The sequence below is a fragment of the Ovis canadensis genome, chromosome 1 (assembly GCF_042477335.2).
Source record: "Ovis canadensis isolate MfBH-ARS-UI-01 breed Bighorn chromosome 1, ARS-UI_OviCan_v2, whole genome shotgun sequence".
In the NCBI taxonomy this organism is placed as follows: Eukaryota; Metazoa; Chordata; class Mammalia; order Artiodactyla; family Bovidae; genus Ovis; species Ovis canadensis.
Window position 1 is genome coordinate 53,725,352 of NC_091245.1, and position 19,142 is coordinate 53,744,493.

General features: G+C 37.1%; 1 protein-coding gene across 5 annotated transcripts in view; it reads left to right on the forward strand.

Moving 5' to 3' along the window:
* The window catches only part of ST6GALNAC3 (ST6 N-acetylgalactosaminide alpha-2,6-sialyltransferase 3), a 639,342-nt gene that overhangs the window by 513,666 nt on the left and 106,534 nt on the right, over positions 1-19,142 (forward strand). The window contains exon 5 of one of the 5 annotated variants that reach the window (XM_069594955.1): positions 5,858-6,171. The exons of the other annotated variants lie outside the window; for them this stretch is intronic. Within the exon in view, the coding sequence (XP_069451056.1) occupies positions 5,858-5,881 (24 nt within the window). The 3' untranslated portion in view covers positions 5,882-6,171. Of the gene's footprint in view, positions 1-5,857; positions 6,172-19,142 lie in introns of those variants that run through there. 5 annotated transcript variants of the gene reach the window in all.

Below are 19,142 nucleotides of genomic sequence, written 5' to 3' on the forward strand. Positions count from 1 at the left end.
ATTCCTCCAGTTCCATTCTTCTTTCTCAAGATTGCTTTGGCTATTCGAGGTTTTTTGTACTTCCATACAAATCTTGAGATTATTTGTTCTAGCTCTGTGAAAAATATCACTGGTCGCTTGATAGGGATTGCACTTAATCTGTAGATTGCTTTGGGTAGTATACTCATTTGCACTATATTGATTCTTCCAATCCATGACCATTGTATATTTCTCCATCTATTAGTGTTCTCTTTGATTTCTTTCATCAGTGTTTTATAGTTTTCTATATATAGGTCTTTAGTTTCTTTAGGTAGATATATTCCTAAATAAAATATAAAGATATTTTATTCTTTTCGTTGCAACAGTGAATGGAATTGTTTCCTTAATTTCTTTTTCTACTTTTCTCATTATTAGTGTATAGGAATGCAAGAGATTTCTGTGTGTTGATTTTATATCGTGCAACTTTACTATATTCATTGATTAGCTCTAGTAATTTTCTGGTGGAGTCTTTAGGGTTTTCTATGTAGAGGATCATGTCATCTGCAAACAGTGAGAGTTTTACTTCTTCTTTTCCAATTTGGATTCCTTTTATTTCTTTTTCTGCTCTGATTGCTGTGGCCAAAACTTCCAGAACTATGTTGAATAGTAGCGGTGAAAGTGGGCACCCTTGTCTTGTTCCTGACTTTAGGGGAAATGCTTTCATTTTTCACCATTGAGGATAATGTTTGCTGTGGGTTTGTCATATATAGCTTTTATTATGTTGAGGTATGTTCCTTCTATTCCTGCTTTCTGGAGAGTTTTTATCATAAATGGATGTTGAATTTTGTCAAAGGCCTTCTTGCATCTTTTGAGATAATCATATGGCTTTTATTTTTCAATTTGTTAATGTGGTGAGTTACATTAATTGATTTGCAAATATTGAAGAATCCTTGCATCCCTGGGATAAAGCCCACTTGGTCATGGTGTATGATCTTTTTAATGTGTTGTTGGATTCTGATTGCTAGAATTTTGTTGAGGATTTTTGCATCTATGTTCATCAGTGATATTGGCCTGTAGTTTTCTTTTTTTGTGGCATCTTTGTCAGGTTTTGGTATTAGGGTGATGGTGGCCTCATAGAATGAGTTTGGAAGTTTACCTTCCTCTGCAATTTTCTGGAAGAGTTTGAGTAGGATAGGTGTTAGCTCTTCTCGAAATTTTTGGTAGAATTCAGCTATGAAGCCGTCTGGACCTGGGCTTTTGTTTGCTGGAAGATTTCTGATTACAGTTTTAATTTCCGTGCTTGTGATGGTTCTGTTAAGATTTTCTGTTTCTTCCACATTGTCCATTTTATTGGCATATAATTGCTGATAGTAGTCTCTTAAGATCCTTTGTATTTCTGTGTTGTCTGTTGTGATCTCTCTGTTTTCATTTCTAATTTTATTGATTTGATTTTTCTCTCTTTGTTTCTTGATGAGTCTGGCTAATGGTTTGTCAAGTTTATTTATCCTTTCAAAGAACCAGCTTTTGGCTTTGTTGATTTTTGCTATGGTCTCTTTTGTTTATTTTGCATTTATTTCTGCCCTAATTTTTAAGATGTCTTTCCTTCTACTAACTCTGGGGTTCTCCATTTCTTCCTTTTCTAGTTGCTTTAGGTGTAGAGTTAGGTTATTTATTTGACTTTTTTCTTGTTTCTTGAGGAATGCCTGTATTGCTATGAACTTTCCTCTTAGCACTGCTTTTATAGTGTCCCACAGGTTTTGGGTTGTTGTGTTTTCATTTTAATTAGTTTCTATGCATATTTTGATTTCTTTTTTGATTTCTTCTGTGATTTGTTGGTTATTCAGAAGTGTGTTGTTCAGCCTCCATATGTTGGAATTTTTAATAGTTTTTCTCCTGTAATTGAGATCTAATCTTAATGCATTATGGTCAGAAAAGATGCTTGGAATGATTTCGAATTTTTTTAATTTATCAAGGTTAGATTTATGGTCCAGGATGTGATCTATCCTGGAGAAGGTTCCATGAGCACTTGAGAAAAAGGTGAAATTCATTGTTATGAATTGTGTGAATATTAAAAGTATCATTAGTCAGTATTTCTGAACTATCATGTTATTGATATTTAACCATATTTTTTTATGTAGCTCTGGAGAGGGAAATGGCAACCCACTCCATCCAGTACCCTTGCCTAGAGAATCCTGTGGACAGTGGAGCCTAATGGGCTGCTGACCATAGGGTTGCACAGAGTCGGACACGACTGAAGCAACCGAGGATGCATGCATGCATTGGAGAAGGAAATGGCAACCCACTCCAGTATTCTTATCTGGAGAATCCCAGGGACAGACGAGCCTGGTGGGCTGCTGTTTATGGGTCGCACAGAGTCAGACATGACTGAAGCAACATTGCAGCAGCAGCAGCAGTGTTTCACTATATAAATATACCACAATTTAGTTTTATTTTTTCTCTCAGTAAATATTTTGATTGTTTCAGTCCTTTCCTATTTTTATTCCAAATAATGTTACCTGTGACTAACATTCTTCTACGTATTTCTTTGTCACACATGTGAGAGTTTCTTGTTCTAAGGTATATACGCAGAAATAAAATTACAGGGTGAGAGAGGTATATTTTTTCTGTTTTCTTTGTTTTTGACAAAGTTCTATAAAATGTAGTGGATGAAAGAAATTGTGTCTGTATTCAACACTTGGTATCAGATCCTGATTTTTGTCAGTCTGTTGGTGCGAAATGCTATCTCATTGTTTTATGGTGTATTTCCCTGACAATGGGGAAGGCTGAGGATCCTTCAAAAGGTTTGTTGTGCAATCAGCTTTCTTTTGATTAAAATTGCCTTTTCACACCCATTGCCCTTTTGAGGGGAACAGGGGGCTGAGTTTTTCCTGATTGATTTATAAATTTCTTTTTATATTCCAGATAGCAATCCTATTAATTTGTAAAATTCTTTACATATTCTGGATAACAGTCCGCTCTTGTTAAAACACAGTGCAGATTTCTTCCCCCCACTGTTGCTTGACTATTTATGTTGTTTACAATGTAGCTTTATGAATGGAAGTATTGCATTGTAATATAGTAAAATATACCAACAGTGACTTTTGTGGTTTGGGCTTTTTATGGCTCTTGCTAAAAGATCCTTCTTTTTATCTCTAAAATATTAGATATTGCATCATATTTTCTTTTGTGAAAAAGCTCAAGTTTCTGCTTCCCTATTAGTCCAGGTGGAGCCTAAAGGAATTTTATTTTATGTTTTTCATGTGGATAACCAACAGTCTCAGTTGAATGCTTCCTTTTTGGACACTGATTGATACCAAGTTTCCATTTATGCATGGGTCACTTTCTGGTTTTACTACTGTGTTTCAGTGGCTGTTTTTCGTCCCTATGTCCCTGTGTATCACCATAGCTTTATGGCCTCTATTGCTTATGGTTAGGGGCAGGGCTCAGGAGCTGCTTGGATTTGGATCCTAACTCTGTCATTGACTCTTCACCTTGGTACCTTGAGAGAAATCCTTAATTCTTTATGGCCTCATTTATTTCTTAACTAAAATAGTGACAATAATTGTACCAAACTCCTAATACATGAAAACATTTTGCCTGGCATTTAATAAATGCTCAATGAAAGTTAGCTGCTTTATTTTTAGTTGTATCACTATTATTACTACTAATTGTGATATCTCATAGTTTGGGACACGTTGACCCTTTTCTTCTTGAAAATGATCTTCACTATTATTGACTTTTTGTGCTCTTTCAAATGAATTTGAAGTCTGGCTTATAATGTCTCATGAAAAATGCTGTCAAAAATTTGAACGTCATTACCCTTATACATGGATTAATTTGAGTCTTCTTATCCATAAACTTGGTATACCTCTCTATCTATTCAGTTCTTTCAGTCAATCAGAAAGTACTTTCATAATTTATTCCATAAAGATCAATACATATTTGCTATATTTTTTCTTAGCTATACTTTAGTTTCCTGTTATTATAAATGAGGTACTTCTAAATATTATTATTCTCAAATGAATTATTATTGCTGTGTAGAAATCCCATTATTATTTTTAGGTTGATCATATATCCAGCTACCTTGCTGAACATTGACTAATTTTAATGGTCTGTAGATTCTCATGGATTATTTATGCAAACAAACTAATCATTTATAAAACAAAAATATAATTTTGTTTCTTTCCATTATGTACCTCATTTTATTTTTATTTTCTAAGTATGTTGACTGAGACCTCCTAAAAGTGTTAAAAACAGGTAGTCATGGCAGGCATCCTTGTTTTGAAAGTGAAAATTTCTCAGTCCTGTCTGACTCTTTTGGATCCCATGGACTATAGCCCACCAGGCTCCTCTGTGTATGAGATTCTCCAGACAAGAATACTAGAGTGGGTTGTGAATCCAGGGATCAAATATAGGTTTCTTACATTGCAGGCAGATTCTTTACCTTCTGAGCCACTGTCTTACTCTGCCTCTAACGGTAACTTTGTTAAGTTTTATTGTTAAGTTTGATCCTGGCTATAGATTTTTGATAGGTAATAGTTATCAAGTTTAGAAAGTTCCCTTGTATCCCAATTTACTGAGTTAAACATAAATGAATATTAAATTTAAATATTTTTTATCATCTGTCAAGATTCTCATGGATTATTTATTCTTTATTAATGTTATGTAATATATTAATAGATTTTCTAATGTTAAAACATCTTTCACCTCTTAAAATAATATATACTGGTTATCAAGAGTATTTCAAAGAGAGACCTAGGTCTCTTCCTAAATTGCAAGAAACCTTAAGGTTTTTGAGGAATTGTTATTTTTATTTTACTTTACATGCACTTCTTTTTAGATCTTTGTGTATTTAGTTCACGATTTCTTTATTTCTTTCACTTTTTCTATATTTCTACGTTTTTAAAATGAAATATGTAAAATGTGTAATAATAGCAAAAGATATGAATAGTGGGAAATGAAGAGGGTGCAAGTATTAGTTCTGCTTATTTTGGACCATGAAGTAAGGGGATAGAAGAACTTCCAATCAGCCAACAATTTCTGAGGTAACTTGATCCAGTACCATGACCTTTTTTGAGGTGACTCATACTGGCCATTTGCCTACAAACTTGGTGAGACCTGTATCCAGAGTCATTTAGGAAATAGGCCCCTCATTGCTCCAGGTAACTGGGTACTGCTTGTGAACCAGGAGGGCTTGTCTTCCTAGACGCTGTCTTGGGTAGAGCTGATGGTGGTGAAGAATGCAACTTCTCTTATTCCCTTAGCACCACTTTTGATTTTTCCTGTTTTTATTCATCTTAGGTAATTGCATCCTTTTTGAGACTTATATACATGTAAAACCTTTTGTAGTTATGATGCTCAGCAAAGAAACTATATTCTGTTCAATAATTAGAGCTTCTATATTGCAAAATTATTTCAGTATAATTGCTCTTGGTGGTAAAATGTCAGGTCAGGGTAGAAATATGGTTGTGATGGTTGCTGAGGAGTCCTGCTTCTGAATATCAATCCTAATTATATGCACATATTCATACAATTATGGAAAAGTTACTGTACCAAGAGAACTGTACACAAAAAGTAACAATAATATGATGTCTTGGTCTGTTAGCTTTAAAAAAATTTTCAGAAATTGATTAAAATAGTTAATGTTAGTTTCATAGTTTTGTGAATCAAGTACAGTATACCAATTGGCAATGTGTTAGTAAGAGAATATTCTTATCACTCTCTCTCCTTCTTCATCATATAGAACATAGGGAGAAAAATACCAAACTCCTGGGAGTTATAATATCTCCTTACTTAGCTATGGAGTAATAAACACAGAGAAACAGCAACAATTTATGAAAGTAGATACTATATCTCCACCTTTATGGGCAGCATTTGCAATTGTCTTTATATTTGACAGATAAAGTGCATCTGTGAATGTTAAGTTTCTCCGGTTACAGTGAAGATATGTAATTAGACTTCAAGATACACTTCTTCCCCAAAACTTCTGCTACAAGGGGGAAAACCCAATTAATCCAGCTTTACTCAGCTTCAAGACAGAATTTCAACATGAAAATTGGTAGAAGAAAACTAATGAAGACACCTCTCCCCCTTAGAGCATGCTACTGCTTGATGGAGGTAATGCTACCTGGGGACAGAGGCTCTTCCTTCTCTGTTGCTGAAATGAGGATGTTTACTTGGTTAATAAAGCCAGTTCCTTTCAGTTCAGTTCAATTCTGTCGCTCAGTCATGTCCAACTCTTTGCGACCCCATGAATCGCAGCTCGCCAGGCCTCCCTGTCCATCACCAACTCCTGGAGTTCACTCAGAGTCATGTCCATCGAGTCAGTGATGCCATCCAGCCATATTCATCCTCTGTCATCCCCTTCTACTCCTGCCCTCAATCCCTCCCAGCATCAGAGTCTTTTCCAATGAGTCAACTCTTCTCATGAGGTGGCCAAAGTACTGGAGTTTCAGCTTAAGCATCATTCCTTCCAAAGAATTCCCAGAGTTGATCTCCTTCAGAATGGACTGGTTGGATCTCCTTGCAGTCCAAGGGACTCTCAAGAGTCTTCTCCAACACCACAGTTCAAAAGCATCAATTCTTTGGCACTCAGCCTTCTTCACAGTCCAACTCTCACATGCATACATGACTACTGGAAAAACCATAGCCTTGACTAGACGGACCAGTTCCTTTAGACATATGAAATGATGCAAGGACAGGTGGAAATTAGCATCTTGAACATTTGTTGCATGTAGTTTTATAGTCATTTATACTTATTGAATGAAAATTGTCTGAGAAATTGTATTAATTCAAATAGACCAGTGAACAGCAGTTTTAATGCTCTGAAGCAAAAATAAATTCCAACAGTATAGTAATCTTTGAGTTGCTAAGAACTGATTCCAGGCTAGAAATACTTCCAGTAATCATAAAGACTATGATGATAAAAATAACTAATATTTCCTGAGCAGATACCACAGTATTGGGAGTTTTTAAGTACTTCCTAAATATTAGTAAGCATTAACTTATACTCACAAAAAACATATATGATTAATATTCTGTCATTTTATAGTTAGAAACTGAGGTTCAGAAAAGTTGACTGATTTGTCCAAGGTTGCCTAAATGTCCCCTTTGACAGGTTAAATTCTTTCTCTTCTGTATAATGGAAACAGACTACTTGATTATTCCCTCTTATAAAATAGCCTTAATGACTGTAAAAGTAAAAGCTTCCTTGAATAATATAAGAAGGGACTTCAGGAAGACATTGGAAATGTCAACTTATTAGGTTAAACATATATTTTATTGCTAACAGGCACAGAAAATTCATGCAAAATGAAATTACTGTATATCTTCAAGAAGACTGTAATCTAATCAAGCAGATAAATACATTAAAAGTTACAAGATAATTTTTTAATATCAATAAATACAACAATGTATTATATGAGATGATTTTTAACATAAATAAATATAACAATGTATTATGTGAGATAATTTTTTAATATCAGTAAATACAACAGTGTAAAGTAGGCAAATACTTGGAATTGAATTGTCCCCTCATTTGGAATTGAATTGTTTCCTCAGGACCTCATTTGTATCAGCTGTAAAACGAAATGATGGAGCTGGTGTAGACAGCTTCTTCCCTTTTCTTAAAATGTTCTTCCTGCTTGCAAACTTAAGTTGGTGATTCTAAGGAGCACATATGAACAAATCATATGTGGAGAAAGGACCCATTGAGCAAAGCAAAGAGGGGCTAGTCATTTAAGGTCTCCTATAGATGTCATTTGAATCAGATCCAAAGAAGGTAAAACATGTTGATCTGATTTGGATTAGGGAGGAGAAAGACACTGAACAACTGGGGGAACAGTGAGAAGACAAGAGGTACACAGAAGGCGCACAAGCTGTAGACTGAATAAATGTTTCTAAAGTAGATGGACCGGGGAAATTAAAGGAAGAAGTTGAAAAAGTACACGTGAGAATTACTAGAGATCTATTATTTTTAAGACCAAGGTGCCAGAACAACTGAATCAGAAACTCTGGGAGTGGGTTATTGTTAGGGTTTATGGAGGTATATAGTTCACATTGGGCTTCCCCAGTGGTGCTACTGGTAAAGAACCTGCCTGCCAGTGCAGGAGTCATAGATTCCATCCCTGGGTCGGGAAGATCCCCTGGAGGGTGGCATGGCAACCCACTCCAGTATTCTTGCCTGGAGAATCGCATGGACAAAGCAGCTTGGTGGGCTATACAGTTCAAAGGGTTGCCAAGAGTCAGACACAACTGAAGCGACTTAGCATGCATACATGTGTAATTCACATGCCATAATTTGCCCATTTAAAGCACACAATTCAGTGCTTTTCCCTCTGTTTAGAGTTGTGCAGCAATCAGCACAATCAATTTTAGAACACTTTTTATCATCCTCCAAAAGAAACTGTACCCATTAGCAGTCACTCCCAATACCCTTAATCCCTCTGAGTTCTAGGCAACCACTAATCTATTTTCTGTCTCTATGTGTGTTAGTCACTCAGTCGTGTCTCTTTGTGACCCCATGGACTGTAGCCCACCAGGCTCTTCTGTCCATGGGATTCTCCAGGCAAGAATACTGGAATGGCTTGCCATTTCCTTCTCCAGTCTGTCTGTATATATTTGATTATTCTGAATCTTTCATATCAGTAGAATTATATAATATGTGGCCTTTTTGACTATCTTCTTTCACTTAGCCTAATGTTTTTAAGGTTTATCAAAACATAATATGCATTGGTACTTTAATTTTTGTGACAGAGAACTATTCCATTATACGGATATATACCAATACATCTTATTTATTCATTTATCAATCAGTAGACATTTGGGTTGTTGATACTTTTTTGACTTTTGGGAATAATGCTGCTATGTGCATTCATGTACAAGTCTTTGTGTGACATATGTTTTTGTTTCTCTAGGGTATATACCTAGAACTAGAATTGCTGGGTCACTTGCTAACTCTATGCTGAACATTTTGAGAAACTCCCAGATTGTTTTTTGGAGCAGCTCTATCATTTTATATCCCGAGCAGCAATGTATGAGAGTTCCAGTTTCTACATTTTTGTCAACTTTCATTATTATCGAACCTTTGGTAATAGTCACACAAATGGTTATAAAACATTGTCTCATTGTGGGTTTGATTTGTACTCCCTTGATGCCTAATAATGTTGAGCAACTTTTCATATGTTTATTGGCCATTTGTGTATCATCTTTAAAGAACTGCCTATTCAAATCTTTTGTTCATTTTAATTCAGCTTTTTATTACTGAGCTGTAATTATTCTTTATATATTCTGCAGACAAGTTCCTTTTCAAATATATAATCTAGAAATATATTCTCAAATTCTGTTGGGAGTCTTTCTACTTTCTTAACAGTGCCTTTTCAAGCACAAAATATTTTAATTTTGATGAAGTCCAGTTTACTGATTATTTCTTTTGTCATTTGTGCTTTTGGTATTATATCTAAGAAACCTTGCCATAAGCCAAGGTCAAAAACATTTACTTCGGTATTGTCTTTTTAAGAGTTTTACAGTTTTAGCTCTTACCCTTCTGATGAATTTTTAGTTAATTTTTGTGTATCATGTGAAGAACTTCATTCTTTTTTTATGCAGGTATCCAACTGTCCCAGCACTGTTTGTAGAAGAAACTGTTTTCCCTCTATTGAATTGTGTTAGCTGTCTTGTGAAAAATCAATTGATATAGCTGTATGGAACAAATTTTGAAACCAAAAAGTATGAGTTCTCCAACCTTCTGTCTTCTTTTTCAAGAGTGTTTCCCTTGAATTTTCATGTGAATTTTAGGATTAGCATGTCAGTGGGACATGGGTTTTTTTCAACTACCCAAGTGATTCTATGTATAGTCAGGGTTCCAAACTACCAATACGGAACCATGTATGTGTGTGTGTGCAGGGCTCAATCATGTTTGACTCTTTGCAGCTTCGTGGACTGTAGCCCACCAGGCTCCTCTGTCCATGGAATTTTTCAGACAAGAATATCGGGGCGGTTGCCACTTTCTACTCCATATTATCCTCCCAACCCAGGGATTGAAGCTGCACCTTTTGCATCTCCTGCATTGGCAGACAGATTCTTTACCACCCGGGAAGCCCTAACTTGGGGCTGAGAGGCAGGCAAATGACATTTACTAATCAACTACCATGCATCTAGCTTTGCAACTGGGTAGCTTACATTTTTAAAATCATTTGATCCTCACAGAAACTCTGTAGGAGAGATAGTATTATCTTTAATTATAGGTAGTAAATCTGAATCTAAGAAATGTGAAGTCTTGTCCATAGTTAATAAGTGATGTTGAGATTCCATTAGGTTTTTGCATTGGCTATTCTAACTCCTTTCCCAAGAAATGTAGATCATATAAGCTAGAAACTAACTCTTGCACTCCTATGGCCTTTTTATCACTATTATGCCATTAAAATTGTATTCGAGTTTGTATGTATGCTCCTGCCATTTGGAGAATGAGATTGGGTGGGGGCATTTCTAGCCAGAAGCAAAGAAGATAAACTAAGTCATGTTTGTTCAGTATGTTGTATCATAAGATGTGTAGGAGGAACATGACAAGAAATGAAGCTTGTCAGGCAGGGAAATTCATGATGTTTCACAAATGACAGACTGTGGTAAATATTTCCAGCAGTACATAGGAACACAAGAAAAAAAAAAAGGCAATCTGCTGAATTTTTAATAAAGCTAAATTTACTTAAAATATTTCACTTCTGACATTATTATACATCTATATAAAATATATTCTTGTTAAATTATGTAGAGAAATTATAAATACTATTTACCTATTGCTCTCTTGAATAATAATAAAAAGCTTGCAACTTTATCTAAGCCTTCCAAAATTATTTTACTTTGCTGGTTCATGGGGTCCAAGTCTAGAAATCACTACTATACTCAACAGTTAACTACTAAAGAACTTCAAGTGTGAAATGAAATGAAACTATTATACTTGTGTTTAATAAAGATCACCCTTTCAACAAAGGATGCTAGTACAACTGTATATCAAGTATAAAAGAATGAAGTTGGACACTACCTCATACAATAAACAAAAATTAACAAAGTGGATTATAGACTTAAACACAGGAAATAAAACTATAAAATTCCTAGAGAAATACACAAGAATAAATTTTCATGATCTTGACACCAGAAGCATTAGCAACAACAATAGCAAAGCAGGTAAACTGGATTTCATCAAAATTAAAAATTTTGTGCTTGAAAGGACACTGTTAAGAAAGTGAAAAGACCATCCACAGAATGGGATAAAATATTTGCAAATTACTTATCTATTAAAGGACTTGTAGTACATATGTACTTGTGGTACTGGCACAAAGACAGAAATATAGATCAATGGAACAAAATAGAAAGCCCAGAGATAAATCCATGCACCTATGGACACCTTATCTTTGACAAAGGAGGCAAAAATATACAATGGAGTAAAGACAATCTCTTTAACAAGTGGTGCTGGGAAAACTGGTCAACCACTTGTAAAAGAATGCAATTCGAACAATTTCTAACAGGATACACAAAAATAAACTCAGAATGGATTAAAGATCTAAACATAACACCAGAAACTATAAAACTCCTAGAGGAGAACATAGGCAAAACACTCTCTGACATAAATCACAGCAGGATCCTCTATGACCCACCTCCCAGAGAAATGGAAATAAAAGCAAAAATAAGCAAATGGGACCTAATTAAACTTAAAAGCTTTTGCACAACAAAGGAAACTATAAGCAAGGTGAAAAGACAGCCTTCAGAATGAGAGAAAATAATAGCAAATGAAGCAACTGACAAAGAATTAATCTCAAAAATATATAGGCAACTCCTGCAGCTCAATTCCAGAAAAATATACGACCCAATCAAAAAATGGGCCAAAGAACTAAACAGACATTTCTTCAAAGAAGACATACAGATGGCTAACAAACACATGAAAAGATGCTCAACATCACTCATTATCAGATAAATGCAAATCAAAACCACAATGAGGTACCATCTCATGCCGGTCGGAATGGCTGCTATCAAAATGTCTACAAACAATAAATGCTGGAGAGGATGCAAAGAAAAGGAAACCCTCTTACACTGTTGGTGGGAATGCAAACTAGTACAGCCACTATGGAGAACAGTGTAGAGATTCCTTAAAAAACTGGAAATAGAACTGCCACATGACCCAGCAATCCCACTGCTGGGCATACACATTGACGAAACCAGAATTGAAAGAGACACGTGTACCCCGATGTTCATCACAGCCCTGTTTATAATAGCCAGGACATGGAAGCAACTTAGATGTCCATCAGCAGATGAATGGATAGGAGAGCTGCGGCACATATACACAATGGAGTATTACTCAGCTATTAGAAAGAATGCACTTGAATCAGTTCTAATGAGGTGGAAGCAACTGGAGCCTATTATACAGAGTGAGGTAAATAAGAAAGAAAAACACCAATACAGTATACTAACGCATATGTATGGAATTTAGAAAGATGGTAATGATGACTGATGACTGCATGTGTGAGACAGCAAAAGAGACGCAAATGTAAAGAACAGACTTTTGGACTCTGTGGGAGAAGGCGAGGGTGGGATGATTTGAGGGAATAGCATTGAAACATGTATATTACCATATGTGAAATAGATCAACAGTCCAGGTTTGATGCATGAGACAGGGTGCTCAGGGCTGGTGCACTGGGATGACCCTAAAGGATGGGATGGGGAGGGAGGTGAGACGGGGTTTCAGGATGGGGAACTCATGTACACCCATGTCTGATTCATATCAATGTATGGCATAGACCACTACAATATTGTAAAGTAATAAGCCTCCAATTAAAATAAATAAATTAATTTACAAAAAAAAGAATTATTACAACTCAATAACAAAAAGACAAATTACTTAATTTAAAAATAGACAAAAGATTTGAGTAAACATTTCTCCAAAAATTATATGAATGATCAATAGCACATGAAAAGATGTTCAACTTCATTAGACAACAGAGAAAATGCAAATGAAACCAACAGTAAGATACCACTTCATAACCATTTGGATAACTATTATCAAAAGGTAGATGAGAGTTGGCAAAGATGGAGAAACTGGTATTCTCATACATTGCTCCTGAGGATGTGAAATGGTACAGCTGGTCTGAAAAACAATCTGACAGTTTCTCAAAATGCTAAACATACAGCTGTATATGATCTAAACAATCTCACTCTAATATAATAAAAGCTTATGTTCTATGCTTAGTCACTAAGTTGTGTCCAACTCTCTGCAACCCTATGGATTGTAGCCTGCCAGGCTCCTGTCCATGGGGATTCTCCAAGCAAGAATACTGGAATGGGTTGCCATGCCCTCCTCCAGGGGATCTTCACAGCCCAGGAATCGAACCCAGGTCTCCCTCATTGCAGGCGGACTCTTTACTGTCTGAGCCACCAGGGAAGCCCATGAATACTGGAGTGCGTAGGCTATGCCTTCTTCTGGGGAATCTTCCTGACCCAGGAATCACACTGGGGTCTCCTGCATTGCAGGCAGATTCTTTACCAGGTAAGCTACCAAGGAAGCCCAATGAAAGCTTACTTTAGAACAAAAACTTGTACATGAATGTTCATGGTAACAGTGTTCATAATAGACCCAAAGTGGAAACAACTTAAATGCTCGATTAATGAATGGATTTTAAAAACGTGGTCTATACACACAATAGATTATTCCTCAATAAAAAGTATAGACCAATGCTACAACATGGGTGAACGCTGTAAATATTATGCTAAAGTAAGTTACAAAAGGCCACATTATATAATTCCACTTATGTGAAATAGCTAGAATAGGCTGATTATAGAAGCAGAAAGCAGATTGATTAGTTGTCTCCTAGGGCTGGGGTAGGTATGAGAAGTGACTGCTAATGGGTATGGGATTTCTTATGGGGCCGACAAAAATGCTCTAAAATTAGGTTGTAGACAAACAATTGGCACACAACTCAGTGGATGTACTAAAACTCACTGAACTGTATACTTCAAATGAATGAATAGTATGATATATGAGTTATATCACAACAAAGTTGTTTAAAAAAAAAAAGATTTTTAAGTGTCATTGTGGAAGACAGGTTGTCAGAGACCGTATTGTAGATAAAGAAACAAGCTCAAGAATGTACATAGAATTCTAAGACATGATAAGTAGGGGTTAAAATAACATAGTGGTAATGGGGATGATACAGTGGGAACAAATGCGAGATTATAAAGGGGTAACCAGGCAGGCTCCCCATCATCATCCCTGATGTTTGGTTAAATATCCCTCTATTTTGAAACACCCAGAGCTGAAGCCTCTGTCCATCACTTCTTATCCTCCTGCTGACCTAGTTAGAGAATCATTTCAATTCATTTTGCTGTTTTGAAGCAAAATTTATTTGTCTGCCTCATCTACCCATTGTCTTTAATTCCACCTAAAAACAGATATTTTGCTGTGATAATTTTAGAAAACTTTATTTTCCAACTATCAAGACCTGTTGTGGATTATAGAAAGTATATATGTTTGTACGATAAAGGTCAGAGAGATTAATTCTCTAATTAGAATTCTATTTTTAAAAAACTAAACTGCTAATCGAATGTGCAGATGACAGGATCAAACCCCCATGTGGTGCTTGCCCAGCTCTCTCACCATGAATACATCTGGGCTGTGCGTAATAGGCACAGCAGCCCCCATGCCACGTGGGACTTTACTGACAGCATCTCTCTGGAATACTAAGAAGATACTATCGATACTCTTGACATTCAGCTTAATCAAGAGATGACCCTTTCAGGCAACCTAACAATATGTTTACATTACACAGACAGAATTTTTCTCTTAAGATTCCATTAAATATTTAACTAACCCCACTAAAGAAAAATATATCCAGCAACCTAGCTGTATCAAAATGGGAAATCAATCAGTTTTCAATCTTGTTTGGTAACCTGCTCAATAAACCAGGCAGGTGGGAGACCCAGGGAAAGGGAAGAAGGGATCTTAGGCCTTGAGCCAGAGATGAAATTAGATCTTGTTGGCCCATCTATTTTAAAATCTACATCACTTCCATCAATTCAATGGACATGAGTTTAAGCAAACTCCAGGAGTTAGTGAAGGACAGGGAAGCCTGGCATGCTGTAGTCCATGGGGTTGCCTAGTCAGACACGACTGAGCAATTGAACAGCAACAGATCAATTCCCAAGTGCTGACAAAGGGACAGACTGAGAGAGGTAGATGTCTGATGTCTCTCTTGTCTGGAGAATCAGGAGGTATCCTAGAAGTCATGCTTATTGTTTCCAGTACTTTATTTAAAATGTTTCTCTTTTTACTCTTGCAATTTGCTCCAGGATTCCTCAAAGGAAGATAGTTCTTAGGATTTCAGAGTCCCAGCAACACCCTGAAGACAAAGTTAGGCATATTTAGTAACCAATTTAACTCTGATACCCCAAAGCAGTAGAAATAATAGTAATAACAATAATAAGCATATTTTACATTTATTTAGCAGTGTGCAGTTATAAAAGTACTTTGCATATATTGTCTTATTTAATTTACCCAGTGGAGAAAAACTGTACTGTTTTGACTGTGAAATATATGCTTCGATTGATTTTATTGTGAAAAAATGTGAAGCAACAATTTTTCCTCCATAGAAAAATACAAGCCATAGAAAGGATCTTAGCACAGCTTCCATGAGAGTGCTCAGCCATGTTCATTCTTCTTTCTGCCCCTGCAAACTGCAGCCATGAAATTAAAAGATGCTTCCTCTTTGGAAGAAAAGCTATGAGCAATCTAGACAGCATATTACAAAGCAGAGATATTACTTTGCCAACAAATGGCCATATAGTCAAAGCTATGGTTTTTCCTCTAGTCATGTATGGATGTGAGAGCTGGACCATAAAGAAAGCTGAGTGCTGAAGAATTGATGCTTTTGAACCGTGGTGTTGGAGAAGACTCTTGAGAGTCCCTTGGACTGCAGGGAGATCAAACCAGTCAAACCTAAAAGAAATAAGTCCTGAATATTCATTGGAAGGACTGATGCTGAAGCTGAAACTCCAATACTTTGACCACCTGATGCAAAGAACTGAATCACTGGAAAAAACCCTGATGCTGGGAAAGACTGAAGGCAGGAGAAGGAGATGACAGAGGATGAGATGGTTGGATGGTGTCACTGACTAGATAGGCATGAGTTTGAGTAAGCTCTGGGAGTTGGTGATGGACAGGGAAGCCTGGTGTGCTGCAGTCCATGGGGTCACAAAGAGTGAGACACAACTGAGTGACTGAGCTGAACTGAAAGAGTCTTTGGTTAAGAGTCAATGTTCTTAATAACCTTTAGCAGAAGAAGGTAGTAATTTCTTCCATTTTGTTCAGGAAAGATCCATTATGTATCCTATGTCCAGGGAGAAGTAGATAAACGGTATGGGAGGGAGCATACAATGAACTTGACAACATTCCCCTTTCTCTAATAAGGCCATTCATAGAAAGGAAGTAACTACCTCTTCTGGTCTGCTGATTTGCCTGTAAGTAGACCACAGACATGGGAGTCCCAGATGGTGCAAGTGGTATAGAATTTGCCTGCCAATGCAGGAGACGAAGAGACTTGGGTTCAATCCCCAGTTTGGAAAGATCCCCCAGAGGAGGGCACATCAACCCATTCCAATATTCTTGCCTGGAGAATCACATGGACAGAGGAGCCTGGCTGCAGTCCAGTGGGTCACGAAGAGTGGGACATGACTGAAATGACTTAGCACACATGCACAGAGATCATAGACTTAAACTTGCAGCATAAGTTCTTAGAGAAAACAGAGTAACATACTGGTATAAACTGAGAGCCAGAGATTTAGCATGAAGCCAAAGAAGCTTGGGCATCAGGACCCCTTCTTGCAGGGAGTAAAGAAAAGGAACTAAACTTTGATGTTTTCAGTAAGTTGCTGTGATTTATTTGTTCCCTCTAAGTATTTCCTTTCATACCTAATTTGGGTTTGTAATTTTATTTTTTTGTAAAGACCTTCTTGGCCCCAATCATATCAGCTTTAGGCTTCATATTACCTGGATCCATTCTTGCAGAGAATTTAATTCAAAATAATTATTCAGAAACTGCAACAGATGACTGCAAACTTCACAGGCCAGATGTGGGTTAAATACCAAACTAGTGGTAGATCCATTGGTGATACCAAACTGGTGAGATCTAAAGGTAACATGCAGATTCAAATATGCAAAGTAAAGGTGTCATGTTTATTTTTCTGAAGTTGATCTAATCTTCATGAGTTTTTACCTTCCTTCTGGGTAGGAGAGAAACATTACCTTGACAGTTCTGTTTCTTCTTTTTCATTCTATTTAAAATACTCCTTTCTAGGAGTTCCCTAGTTGTCAGTGGTTAAGACTTGGCACTTTCACTTCCTGGCCCCAGGTTCAATCCCTGATTGGGGAAGTAAGATCCCATTAATGCCAAAACAACAATAACAACAACAACAACAAAACTTCTCCCCAGGAAAATGCTTGACTTTTTCAGAATTTTACCTTTCCCTCATTCTGTTCCCAAAGATGTGATCTGGGTATATGGGGGTGGGGTGGAGGGTCCCCCGTTCCTGGTTTGGGATGGGCGGAGGGCTCTTCTGATCTCATTGATGATGTCAGCACTTTATTCTGGGCTCACACTGGGTAAACTTCACCAGGACTTGCCACACTGTGAACAAAATAAATCCAACTGAAAGCATTCCTGCTTCAGAGCTTATCACACATGCTCCTTCTGCCATCTTCCAGAGTACAGGAGGAAGTTTCTGGACAGAGTCTACAACAACATGAGTTGAGGAAGATTCTGGAGAGCTGAAATGAGCTGTTTTGCTTTGGCGGGGCCACCATGCAGTCTCCTCCCAGAACACAGCAGTCTCCCAGGAGACACCAAGACACATATGTTCCCATCAGTTTCCCCAGCACTCTCCTCCTCTTTCTTCCCAATTCCTGAGAGAAAGGGAAGCCCCTTCCATTTTCTCTTCCTCCCTTGAACTAGCTTCTTCTAAGTCATGTGTTTCTTCCTGGAACATATAGCTTCACAGTTCAGCTGAGGTATCAGAAAGGGTATCTTGTCTACATTACAGAAAAAAACTACAAGCATTTCTGTTTTGTACCTCAGGTCCAGTTCTTGATGTGTTCACTGAAGCTAACAGATTTTAGAAAATCCTTCTCATTGTCAACAGAGTGTGTGCTTAGTCATGTCCAACTCTTTGTGATCCTGTGGACTATAGCCAACCAGGCTCCTCTGTCCATGGGATTCTCAAGGCAAGAATACTGGAGTGGGTTGCCATTTCCTTTTCTAAGGGATCTTCCCATCCCAGGGATCGTTACCATGTCTCATTCGCAGGTGGATTCTTTACCGCTGGGTCTTGCCTGGAGAATCCCAGGGATGGGGGCACCTGGTGGGCTGCCATCTATGGGGTTGCACAGAGTCAGACGCGACTGAAGCAACTTAGCAGCAGCAGCAGCAGTGCCACCTGGGAAGCTCACTGTCAATAGAGCTAGAACAAATAATTTCACAATTTGTATGGAAATACAAAAAACCTGGAATAGCCAAGGCAATCTTGAGAAAGAAGAATGGAACTGGAGGAATCAACTTGCCTGACCTCAGGCTCTACTACAAAGCCACAGTCATCAAGACAGTATGGTACTGGCACAAAGACAGAAATATAGATCAATGAAACAAAATAGAAAGCCCAGAGATAAACCCACACACCTATGGACACCTTATCTTTGACAAAGGAGGCAAGAATATACAATGGAGTAAAGAAAATCTGTTTAACAAGTGGTGCTGGGAAAACTGGTCAACCACTTGTAAAAGAATGAAACTAGATCACTTTCTAACACCATACACAAAAATAAACTCAAAATGGATTAAAGATCTAAACGTAAGACCAGAAACTATAAAACTCCTAGAGGAAAACATAGGCAAAACACTCTGACATAAATCACAGCAGGATCCTCTATGACCCACTTCCCAGAATACTGGAAATAAAAGCAGAAATAAACAAATGGGATCTAATTAATATTAAAAGCTTCTGCACAACAAAGGAAACTATAAGCAAGGTGAAAAGACAACCTTCAAAATGGGAGAAAATAATAGCTAATGAAGCAACTGAAATCTCAAAAATATACAAGCAACTCCTGCAGCTCAATTCCAGAAAAATATACGACCCAATCAAAAAAATGG